The sequence below is a fragment of the Ochlerotatus camptorhynchus genome, unplaced genomic scaffold (genome assembly GCF_037179485.1).
Source record: "Ochlerotatus camptorhynchus isolate MF236.1 unplaced genomic scaffold, CSIRO-AGI_Acam_v1.1 ptg000182l, whole genome shotgun sequence".
Lineage (NCBI taxonomy): Eukaryota > Metazoa > Arthropoda > Insecta > Diptera > Culicidae > Ochlerotatus > Ochlerotatus camptorhynchus.
Window position 1 is genome coordinate 117,601 of NW_027040672.1, and position 12,198 is coordinate 129,798.

The following is a 12,198-nucleotide window of genomic DNA, read 5'->3' on the forward strand; positions in this document are numbered from 1 at the left end:
AAAATTGATTCGGTCAGAGCGCTTCTTTTGTTTTTGGGAATTATCGGTGCAAACCTTCATATCACGCGTTCTCATTGACTTTGTTCGGTAGCTTATTAACTAAAGTATCGTACCAAACGCATAATTTACTTGTTAACTCTGAAATCATGGATTTATTTGAAGTTTTCTGCTCGATAGGCCCAAAATGGGCGATTAGGCCGAAGTAGTTCTCTACCCTAATCAAATATTATCGGGTTTTGTTTGCGGTGAAATGATATCACATTGCACTTGTTGATGCTGAGCGTCAAGAAGTTACGGGAGCACCAGCTCTGCATACGATCCACAATCAGCTACAACTACTCACAATCAGTGATGCAATTCATAACCACATACATTTTGACATCGTTGACGAAAAGCGAAAACAGAAGGGGTCCCAGATTACTTCCTTGGGGAACGCCAGAAACGTTCGTGAACACTTCAGAACGAGAAGGTCCAATCTTAACGCAAAGCGAACGGTTCGTAAGGTAAGATTTGAACCACGAGATGAAGGATCAAGACACTCCGAGTTTATCGAGCTTGCTCAAAAGAATGGTTAAATACAGCCTTGAGATCAGTGTAAACAGCGTCGATTTGTCCGCCAGAGTCCATGGCCCGAACGCAGAGTTTTTTTTTTTTTTTTTCCTTTGGTTTGTTTTTTCCGTCGATCTTGTTTTCCGTGCTGAGCACCAATGCTACCGACGTGCTAGAAAGGCAGCTCCCACACCTAGACCCTACCTATCGACCCATCAACTCATGAACCGGGGACCAACGGCTTTACTTCCCATCCGAAGGAAGGCGTGATCAGAGATGTTATGCCTCAGAACATCCCGGCGGCGCCGACTGGGATTGAACCCAGGCCTGCTGGGGTGAGAGATAATCACGCTTACCACTACACCACCGGCGCCGTTGGCGAACGCGGAGTGACACGAATTCGGTCAAATTGGTTGTAACTGACCGTTTTGGGTAGAATCCATGCTGAGCCGTGGAGATGTAATTTTTACATTGATGATGATCTCGAATACTTTGGAGCAGCAACAAAGTGATGTGATGCGTCTGTAATTCTGGACATTCCTTTTATCGCCTTTGTGGACGGGGAACATAGACGAAAATTTCCACGCCTCAGGAAATTTACTCTCCTGTAGTGACAGATTAAATAACATCACCAAGAGAGTGAGCAACCATAGAGGTAACTCTAAGACTAGACGGTCCCGAAATAACGTCCTCAACTTTTTGGCTCAGCTCTGGTACTCTCTTCGGTCCCAAGCTAATCGATTCACCCCTCGAAACATAGGAAAATCCACTAACCCCTCATTTTATCTGTCAAACTTTCATAGCGAATCAAAACAAACATAGGGTGGTACTGGAATTTATACTAGAGTGGGGTACGTTAATCGATTTGCTTGGGATCAATAGGCTAGTCAAGTAGTGAGCCAATTTAATATCGTTAGTTTCGTATTGATTGTTGGAGCAACGACTCCGAACACGGTTTTAGAACGGACGCAGGAATGCCGTCTGGCCCGGCAGCAAACGAGAGTTTCTCCCTAAGAGCTAGATTGACGGTATGTTCACTGAGATCACGGAGGTCAAATGAGCACGGAGCTCAAATGCATCTGTTGGATAATCGCTTATAGCAATTGTGACTTGATTTGGTGAGGCCGATGATTCATTGAACGAACTCATGTAATGTTGAGCAAAAAGGCGGCATTTCTCCGGTTCAGATTTAGCGGTTTGCTCACCGCGATGAACTGACAATGGCAAACCGACTTCGTTCTATTCAGAGTTTACAAACGACCAGAAACGCTTTGGATTTCTGCGAAGAGATGATTGCGTACGGAAGACATATTGTTGGTTTTCGGACCAACGGTACTGCAAGGGTTTTTTTTTTCAGAATAGTAATCACCGCAATGAAACACAGAATGTGGGTGTTGATAAACGGTTGATTATAATTGTCCTGGTGGGGAACAAGGTTGTACATGAATTCTGTTAGTTGTACATAATTCAGTAGTGTGTGTGAATTCAAATTTTAACATGTTTCTATGTTGGTTATTGCATAAGTGGGTGTAAATGTACACAGCAAAAAAATAATTTTGATATCACATCAAAGTGGATGCACTACAATCATGTCGAAAATTTCATGTAATTTTTATGACCACATAAATAAACAAATGCAGTAAAAGCAGCGTAATGTCAGTTCATGCATTGTATTAATGATAATTTTGTCCTTTTTAGCAAGTAATATTACACCATATTTTCGACATGATTGTAGTGCATCCACTTTGACGTGATATCAAAATTATTTTTTTGCTGTGTATGTCTGTACAATAAGTTGACCGAAAAGTTGACTTACTTTTAGTCCCTTACGTTCAGTCTTTGTCTAGTCGGATCGTGTATTTTCGCTGGAGGCGCTGTCGTGATTGTGTAGTTTAGCAGATAAATATAGGTTAGGCTTGAAATAGGCGGTAAACGACGCAATGCAATTCTAGTATTACGTCAGCAAACTCTAATTATAAGCTCCTTTAGGTTAACACACTAATTTAAGTTAAATTTTAGTAGTAACTTATAATAAGATGTCTCTGCACACTCCTTTGACAGCCGTTGACGTTACCTGTCATGCCGCTTTCCGACCGTCTGTTGTATGTGTATAAGAGTGATGCAAAATTTGAAATTTTCGCTTCACAATACTTAAACCATTCCAAATCGGATCCTGACTAACCTCTCAAAATTTGAACCCATTTGGTGAGGAACTGAGATGGCACAAACCATTTGAAGTTTGTATGGGAATTACTATGGTAAAACCAAGATTTTTGTTCATGTCTATCTAATAATTCACCATATCGGTCTGCTTCAAAAGCTTTCAAATACACTTTGCTGAAGACCACTGCCCATACAACCAGAAGTCGTATAACAATGTACAGAAAGTATCGTAAATAACTGCAGTTTAAGTCAACATCGCATATAAGTATGACATACATCGCATTATGTTTAAATAAAATCATATAGAATGCAAATTTCCGGCTTATATACAACGAATCTTTTTTTTCATCGTACTGTATCACAAATCAAATCGGATTACATCGTAAGGTTTTTCAAATTGAATTTGTTATTACAGATTGAATCGTATATAATATCAAATCAACTCGTTTAAAACGAAATTAAAATTTGCACGTATATGGCCTCCACTTTTGTAGGTATAGGCCCTTTTTTTGCATTCTATACGATTTGTTTGTTTGTATATATGTTTGTATATCAAAAAAACAACTTTGAATATACGTACATTCTGGTTGTCTGGGTGTTTGATTAAATGCAAGGATCGAAAGTTATCAATTGTTCAATGCGCTGATGTCTTATGATCATGCTCAATCAACTGCTCAGCAGGCAACATTGGTGTTTCTCGAGCGTTATATAGGACACAAAAATCATGGCTACTATGTCACACTGCAAAATACAGTGTTACCTACAGAGCAGCTGCTTGATCATGTCATAAGTTTACCAATCTCTTAAATAATTAATAACTTTTTCCTGTCTCATTTAACATAGAAACGATCTTCAGCAAAGTTGTAGCTGAGAAAATTTTCTATAAGAATGGCTATCGAACTGTTTCGCAGCTCAATATGGAAAAAGACTAGAAGGCAATGAACAAAAAGTTGAGATTTCCCATAGTAATTTACATGTAAACTTTAGATGGCTTGTGCGAAGTTTGTTTCCAACCAAATGAGTTGTAACTTTGGGAGGCTAATCAGGACCCAATTTGAAACCATTTAAGCACTGTGGAGCGAAAAAGTCAAATTTTGCATCAGTCTAATGTGTATGCGTGGTGCAAGGTTTATGTAACATCAGGTGCGCTGACAGCGAGGGGCTCGCCAACAACATATCGTTAATACAGGAATCTGTTGTATTTCCTATAGCCGTTACTTGTGCGGTTGAGCTGCTGCTTCGTAATGTACAATGCACGTAATGCACAATCTGGCTGAGTTTCTGGTAGGGAACTTCGTAGGGAACATAAGATTTGAAGTTTAGGTTGTGTCGTTTGACGTGTAAACGATCAAATTTGAACGTTTACACGTCAAACGACACAACCCAAACGTCAAATCATATGTTCCCACCAAAAACTCAGCCAGATTGTGGCGGCCATAAGCGCTCGTAGAATGCTGGATACCGTTTCAGTCGACGCAAGTGACCGTTAGACCACGGCGGCTTTAGTGCGGGGCGGGCAATAGGTACAAATTCAGCCATGATATCCCAAATCATTTGATTGAAATATTCAACGGCATCATCAAAACATCCAGCTAGAGCTAATTTCTAATGGTCGCCAGTCGATACCGGAAATAGCAGCACTAATCGCAACTTAGTCGGCTCGACGGAAATCCAGGGTACGATTATTTTCGGAACAATCCTCAAAAACGATTGGCGCTGGGAGGTTCATCAGGACGTCTAAAGGGTGGTCTGCATCAAGAAAGATCAAAAGTTCTATGGCTGTTTCGGAAGCCGGTGCATGCCAGAGTTGCAGCTTCGTTAGGCAGAACAAGGTCTAGAAAGCGAGCGTTCCTATACGATACGAAGCGTAAAGCGAAACCGTCGAGAAGCGTTGAACTAGCAGCCGATAGAACCGATTGAGGCTCAACCTGGAAAGACCCATCGTACGACTTACTCCACCGGAGCAAAGGCTGGTTATAATCTCCGAGCTGCAGAGCATAGTCATTGAATTCCAAATTGGAAACAATAGCACCGATAGAGTTCACATGGTCCTGAATACTAATGGCATCGTTGCGGCCAGGGCACTCTTCCGGTCCACCGAGGTATAAAATTCCTGCCCAGGAATTTGATCGAAAACCGCCAGGAGCGGATGAACCAAAAGCACTGCTGCTGCTACTGATGATCACGACAAACCGGACACCACCACACACGGTGATTGAATAAGCACCGTTCGTTGAGACCGAATGGAATTCGATTTTGAAATCTGTGTTAGAGAAAGCGCTTTTTGCAGGTAATCGGTGATAGTTTTGATCACCATTGCGCCAGTTAGACATTTGTGTAATTTTCAATAGTTGTAAAAAAGTTTCCAATCTATTGGCTTGTTTAGAATTTTAATTCATCCGCTATTGACAGAGTTATATGTGGATCGGTTTGTTCTGCTTAAGCTATTGAATTTTTTTTCGATATTCCCAAGAAATCTCTTCCAGATTTCCCCAACTTGAAGTTTCTGTCGGCTGTCCCGTAAATCCTTTGGCTTCCGACTTTCTCCTTAAGTTCCTTCCAAACTACCTTAGGAAGTTTCTTTCAATGTATAATGTCTCCATGTAGTTTCTTCCAATGTCTTCACGTAGTTACTGTAAACTTCTACCAGAAGTTTCTTTCGTCTTCCTCTGGAGCTTCGCAATTAGCTGCCTCCGAAGGTTTTAACCGACTTCTATTCTATTGGAAGGTTTTTCCGAGCTTTCTTCTGACTTCCCTTGGAAATTACTACTCCTGGAATTTTCTGGCTTCTCGATGTGTCATGCATTTTCTTCCGAAAGTTTGTTTAAATTTTACCCAAACATTTAGTTCTTTGGATGTTTTTCCGACTTTTCATCAAACTTTCTGCAAACTTCCTCCAGAATAATTCTTTTTCTTTCTCAGGAAGTTTTTTCAGCTTCCTTCTATTTCAAACATTTCCCAGAAATTCTTCCCGGATTTTCTGTTCTTAGTCCAAAAGTTTATTTTTTTTCCTTAGAAAACGGCAAAAATATAAAATTTATTAAAATAGGAAATACCGATTTTGAAAATCTTTAATACCGATAAGTTTTTTTTTTTGTATGACATTAAATTTGTTCGGAAATGGAAATAAGGGCGACAATCTCATTTTCGAAACAAAGAAAAGAAAATGAATTCTCCGCAGAATCGCTTCATTTCGAGCAATATCATTTTCGATGAACATTCGTCTTTTTAAACATCACTGGACTATCACTTATTTCGTTCGTCAAGTGCTTCAGTTCATTTCATTTGAAGCAAAGACTTGTTTAAATCAACTGCTTCCTTCGTTTTTTCCTCTTTCACTTCAATTCGGGGCTCATTCGACTTCTCACGACCTGACGACGCAGGCATAAAAATATAGTATCCGGATAGTATCCACACAATATCGACGACGCGAAGGTGCCGAAAATCGATATTCGACGTTATTTTGGAATCCAAAATAGCGGCCATCGGGTTTCAGAAAAAGTTTCAAATACCCCACCACAGACAAACAGGCATAACACTCACAAGTTGTTCATCGAACAAGCATTTAACGGTCAATTTAAAAGTATCGTAGTTGGTAGTACCGCCACTTGTAGCGCGCACTGTCAATCGCCTTGCGTTTGACGTTTACACACTACCACCATCTGTTCAGCGTACTGCCCACCACAGTGTATTCAACAGATGGCGGTAATGTTTTAGCGACGATGTTTTACAGTGATAAATATCATCTGTTTCTTTGGTAACAAAACACACCGAAAACGACGCAGAAATCATGCCATACAAATTCCTATGGCGACGATTTCTGCGTCGTTTTCGGCGTGTTTTGTTACCAAAGAAACAGATAATATTCAATGTGCTATGTCTGTTTGTCTGTGACCCTACAATAGGATATTTTCGGAACGGGGATGCCACGTAGATGCTGAAAATCGTATCCGACGCCACTTTGGAATTCAAGATAGTGGCCATTGGTTTTATGAAGTATCAAATACCCTAAGATATGGGTATTTTCGGAACCAATATGGCAGCCATAAGGATTCAGAAAGTGTCAACTATCCTACAATATGGGTATTTTCGGAACGGGGACGACGCGTAGATGCTGACAATCGATATTCGACGCCATTTTGGAATCTAAGATGTTCCAACAAGTTTCATAGAACGTGTCAAATACCCTAAGATATGGGTATTTTCGGAACGGAGACAACGCGTGGCTGCCGAAAATCGATATCCGATGTTATGTTGAACTCCAGCAAAAGTGTCAAATACCCTACAATATGGTTATTTTTGAAACAGGGACAACGCGTAGATGCCGAAAATCGATATCAGATACCACTTTTGAATCCAATATGGCGGCCATGAGGGTTCAGAGAGTGTCAAATTATAATATGGGTATTTTCGGAATGGGGACAACGTGTGAAACGAAAATCGATATCAGATGCCATTTTGGGCTTCACAAAAAGTGTCAAATACCCTAAGATCTGGGCATTTTCGGAACGAGGACGACGCGTAGATGCTGAAAATCGATATTCGATGCTATTTGTAGGCTATTTGACACTTCTCATGAAATCGGAAGCCACCATCTTGAATTTCAAGATAGCGTCGGACATCTATCTCTGGCTTCTAGATGTCACCCTGATGCTTAAAAAAACCGTTTGGGTATTTGATAGAATTTAAAACTTTTTCTCAAACCGGAAGCCGCCATCATGGATTTCAAAATGGCGTCGGATATTGATTTCCAATCTCCAAACCTCACCCCGATTCCAAAAATACCCATATTGATAGGACGGCATCAGCATTTCCCATTTTTTCTGAAATAGGAAGCCGCCATATTGGATTTAAAAATGGCGTCGAATATCGATTTCCGGCCTCTTGACGTCATCCCGATTACAAAAATACTAATATTGATGTGTATTGGACTGTATTTCCACTTTTTCGTAAATTGAAAGCCGCCATCTTCAATTTCAAAATGGCGTCGGATATCGATTTTCACCCCGAGTAAACAAATACCCATATTGATTATAGTCGCTATATTTATAGTCTGGCGGATAGAATTTCGACCTATCAAAAAGTGGAACCAATTCAATATATTATAGACCAACAATTGAAAAGGTCCTATCAACTTTTATAAACCAAACGTTGATTATTCTTTCCTCGACAATCGAACGCAAATTACCGGCATCATCGGATAGGGGAATCTTTCCACAAACCCAAAGATAGTGTTAGTTTGCGTAGGCGAGCCTTGAATCACGAGCAAACGGTTTCCAAAGTTTTGTTCGCAATAGCTGATGTGCTCTTTTCTGTTGTTGGTCGTGATTTGCTCGATTGGTTCCGCTATTTGACAGCTCAATTGGTTCCCGAGATTCTATCCGCCAGACTATGAATATAGCGGCTATAATATTGATGGGTAAACAAACCACCCGACAATGGTAAATTTGACATCCACGTGCACAGATCTGAACCAAAACGAACCGAGTGAACAAGCAACAAAAGTCATAAAAACTGCACGTATTTGGATCGAACAGCTTTGCTTCAATGCATGCAAAAGTAAGTTCATTTGACAATGAAAGAAGAAATGAACACGAGTCAAGCTAAAACAAACAGCATGAAAACTGATCGAAAGTGGTTCTGTTGATGTTGAGGGGGATCTGCTCGAAGAGAAAACAGAATGTCTTTCAATTGAAAGTGATGGTTGACAGCTTCATCGTCGCTTGACGATTTTCGATTGAAAGTGACTGGCCCTGATCTTTACCAAGCCATTTAATCATAAATTATTTATTTCTTTAAGTATTTTAAATTTTACGTCTAGCATCACTTTAGCATTCCTTTTACCATAACCTTTATCTGCAAATGATACCTACATACAGTTTCAAAATTTCTACTTAATTCACATTTTTTACAGATTCTTAATACCTACTTATGAAATCGTGCTTTACTCTCTATTTGGTCATCAAAAACTTCAAAATCAAATAAGCAACAATTATGAGCAATATGTAACCTAACGTTTTAAGATTTGCCCTATTGACGCCCTTCACAGTTTTAATAATCTCATTGTTCATTTCAAACACCTTCCTGCTTTCCTCTATCAGCTGCATTTTAGTGTCGTCATCTAAGCGGACCCCAAAATCATCGATGGTCTTCCTCATCTTCTGCTTCAACTCGTAGATGCTGTGATCTTCGAATGTAGTCAACGCAGCTCCTTCCTTGCCTTTACTGGCAAAAGGATTAAACTTTTTGGAAATATTGCGCCTTTTCTGCAGAATCTGTCCTCCGGACAGCAGTCCCATGTAGAGGTGATAAACATACGCAACCAACAAGTTTGAATTTTCACGCTGGATTTTCTCGAGGTGTTTTATGTAGTCACAGACCTCCTTCCGGGGTTGGTGCTTGGCCTTCCAATCCGTTCCCAGATAGAACTGCAAGTCCTCTTCAAACTGTTGCGTCCGGTGGTATTCCTCCGGAAGAAAGTCGTGGGACACGTTCTGTTCCAGATATTTGAATATTTCGTAGAAGATCAGCAGTCCCTCCGCCCAAACTGCGCTATCATAAAGAGCTGCGCCACACATGGACGTGGGCGTGAGAACAAAGAACAGTTGGATGGTAAATATGAAAGAATCATTTTTATTCACGCTTACCGAAGGCCAGCTTTGCATTGACCAATGCATCGCTGACGTTGTGAATGTCACGTGTGGCCACACGCATTTCCTTCGTGAACGACATCATCTTGCTCGAAGCCATATCCTGGTGCGAAATGAAAACAATAGTGCGTATTACTACAGTTACCGTTAGGCAGCTCCTGGCGGTGCAGCCCCGAAACAAAAGATCAGCTGTGAATAATACAACCGATCTGTTCCTCCTCGCAAAGTTTATGCCAATAACAACAAACCGAGAGCTGACGTCGAAACTCAAAATGCTAAGACAACAGTCATAATGAAACTTTCAAGGAAAATACGGTTTCACTTCGAACGGGGTTTTCCGATGATTTTTGATTTATGTGTAAGACGTATAAAGGTCAAGTATACAAACAATAAATAAAATGTTCAAATGAATAATAACATTTGGGCAATTTAATTGCAAATTTAATTTAAATGTTTCAAACCAAGGTTGCAAAGACTCATTTCAGCTAAAATAATGTTTTTAGGAATAATAAAACCAAAAGATGGTATGATGGCATGTTTTACTTGTAACTTACAAGAAGAGGTTACAAAGTATGCGTTGGAAACATAAAACCTGTAAATTTTGCTTTCTATGAGTCACAATCAGCGATTTGCTGATCGCTGAGTGAGCGAGTGAGTGAGTGAGTGAGTTTGTGAAAAATCGCTGATTGTGACTCTCATGAAGTGAAATAAACAGGTTTAATATGTCAAAAACATTCTTTGCAACCTCTTCTTGTATCCTACCAATTCAAAATTTGATCATGGCATCTAATTATTTCATAATTTAGAAAAACATTGTTTTAGCTGAAATGAGTCTTTGCAACCTTGTTTCAAACCATTAAAATTATTGTTGTCTCAACAACTTACCAGTCAAAATGACACCATTCTATTTTGCACAGCCCTGAATTAGTTTTGACAGCTACAAGACGACCAAAACGCACGAGCATAAAACAAAACAAAATACTGGCTCAACTTTTCAAATAGACGTCTTTATCTTTCGTTAATAACGCGGCTACAAAAACGTTTCCTGATGTATTTTTCGTATTGGATGCTGAATCATGATTTTTTTTTTTGCCGAATTGTGTGTCGAAAATATCCGCAAATGCCTTAACACGACCATGGCGATTCAAAGACAAAGTCGATTTAGAGAATCGATCAATGTACATTAGTCTATTTGAAAAGTTGAGCAAGAACAGTGTTTCTGCGCAGGATCAGCGAGTGTGATCCAGGAAAATCAATAACTTTAATTTTCAGCATAATTCTAGCCAGCGTTTGCTCACGATGGGTAAAACCAGTAAAGATAAACGCGATATTTACTACCGACGGGCCAAAGAGGAAGGCTGGCGGGCTCGTAGTGCATTCAAGTTGATTCACCTCGACGAGGTGTTCAACATTTTCGAAGGTATGTACATCTACCTACATATAATATTAAGATTGGCCACACAATAAATCCCATTCCGAACCTATCTCATCCGAACAGGTGTGACACGGGCCGTGGACCTTTGTGCTGCACCCGGCAGCTGGAGTCAGGTGTTGTCGAAAAAGCTGTACGAAAACCGGGACAAAGATGCCACCGAAGAGGTTAAAATTATTGCCGTCGATCTGCAGGCAATGGCACCGTTGGCAGGTGTTACCCAGCTTCAGGGAGACATTACCAAACTGAGCACGGCAACTGCGATCATTGAGCAGTTCGGAAACGGGCAAAAGGCACAGCTGGTCATCTGCGATGGTGCTCCCGATGTGACCGGGTTACATGACATCGACGAGTACATCCAATCTCAGCTGCTGCTAGCAGCTCTCAACATTACGACGCACGTCCTGATCGAGGGTGGGACGTTTATTGCGAAGATTTTCCGCGGAAAGGACACCACCCTGCTCTACTCGCAGTTGCGCATCTTCTTCGAGAAGGTTTCCATCGCCAAGCCGGCCAGTTCTCGAAACTCCAGCATCGAGGCTTTTGTAGTGTGCCAGACCTACAAGCCGCCGGAGGGATACATTCCACAGATGATCAATCCTATGTTGGATGATGTGCAAAAGATTGCGGGTGAGACTGAGTCAGAAGTTAACCGTTCAATCATTCCGTTTATCGTTTGTGGAGATTTACGTGGCTACGATTCCGATATGTCGTACAGTTTGAATGTAATTTTATTGGCATTAAACCGTTTGATTGTTATTCGCATTTGCTAAGAGAATTATTTCGATTTTAGCTCGATCCGGAGAAGGACTACGAATATCGGGATGTTGTACAGAAGCCCTTGGCGCCAGCGTACAGTGAGGTGTTGGAGCGAATGAAAACGACCTCCTTAAAGCATGGCAGCATTAAGGTAGAGTATGATAAAAAGAAAGACTAAATTTCAGATTCAGCTTTACCGGTATGCCGGTGTGCGATTCTCTTGAAATTTTCTCTTCCTAAAATACACGATTAAAATGCTTTTGGTGTAAGTATGTGCTCAAACCAGTTGGTATGTATTGCCTATTGATATATCACTTTCCGTATAGCTTAGCTGCCACTGGAAACGTAACCTATAGAAGCTTAGATAGTCAATATGCAGCCGGAGGAGAACCAGCCCCAGGCTGAAAGCCTCCTTAATAAGGAAACCTTACCTTAGTCAATATGCTGTAACTTTTTTCCGGTATATAGTTATGCTAGTATCCAATTCTCGTCTATGATAACCACAACGCAGACTAAGCATTGTTTCCACGGTAAAGCGGTTACATAATAGGTATAACTTTTGTTTGATAATTTAAGTAAGCAGCCGCCCAGGATGGAAGTCACCTACAAAAGCGACATTTTGTCTTCATGCAGTTTTCCAACGAG

At 40.6% G+C, this 12,198-nt stretch overlaps 2 protein-coding genes across 2 annotated transcripts; one reads left to right on the forward strand and one right to left on the reverse strand.

Moving 5' to 3' along the window:
- Positions 1 to 8,624: 8,624 nt before the first annotated feature.
- Ho (Heme oxygenase) lies at positions 8,625 to 9,509 on the reverse strand. The gene is made up of 2 exons (XM_065222914.1): positions 9,360 to 9,509; positions 8,625 to 9,277 (listed from the first exon to the last, which is right to left on the reverse strand). Exons 1-2 carry the CDS (start codon positions 9,460 to 9,462, stop codon positions 8,664 to 8,666), a joined length of 717 nt encoding a protein of 238 aa, XP_065078986.1. The 5' UTR covers positions 9,463 to 9,509; the 3' UTR covers positions 8,625 to 8,663.
- Positions 9,510 to 10,586: 1,077 nt separating this feature from the next.
- Positions 10,587 to 11,806, forward strand: Trm7-32 (tRNA methyltransferase 7-32). The gene is made up of 3 exons (XM_065223004.1): positions 10,587 to 10,782; positions 10,861 to 11,519; positions 11,588 to 11,806. Exons 1-3 carry the CDS (start codon positions 10,662 to 10,664, stop codon positions 11,729 to 11,731), a joined length of 924 nt encoding a protein of 307 aa, XP_065079076.1. The 5' UTR covers positions 10,587 to 10,661; the 3' UTR covers positions 11,732 to 11,806.
- Positions 11,807 to 12,198: the final 392 nt, after the last annotated feature.

What these genes read in the sequence shown, in the direction of transcription:
- Ho (XM_065222914.1), bottom strand. Translation starts at nt 9,462, where the DNA reads ATGGCTTCGAGCAAGATGATGTCGTTCACGAAGGAAATGCGTGTGGCC. An exon ending in CAATGCAAAGCTGGCCTTCG is followed by an intron (nt 9,278 to 9,359) that starts GTAAGCGTGAAT and finishes TGTGTGGCGCAG; the next exon opens with CTCTTTATGATAGCGCAGTT.
- Trm7-32 (XM_065223004.1), top strand. Translation starts at nt 10,662, where the DNA reads ATGGGTAAAACCAGTAAAGATAAACGCGATATTTACTACCGACGGGCC. An exon ending in GGTGTTCAACATTTTCGAAG is followed by an intron (nt 10,783 to 10,860) that starts GTATGTACATCT and finishes TCATCCGAACAG; the next exon opens with GTGTGACACGGGCCGTGGAC. An exon ending in ATATGTCGTACAGTTTGAAT is followed by an intron (nt 11,520 to 11,587) that starts GTAATTTTATTG and finishes TTTCGATTTTAG; the next exon opens with CTCGATCCGGAGAAGGACTA.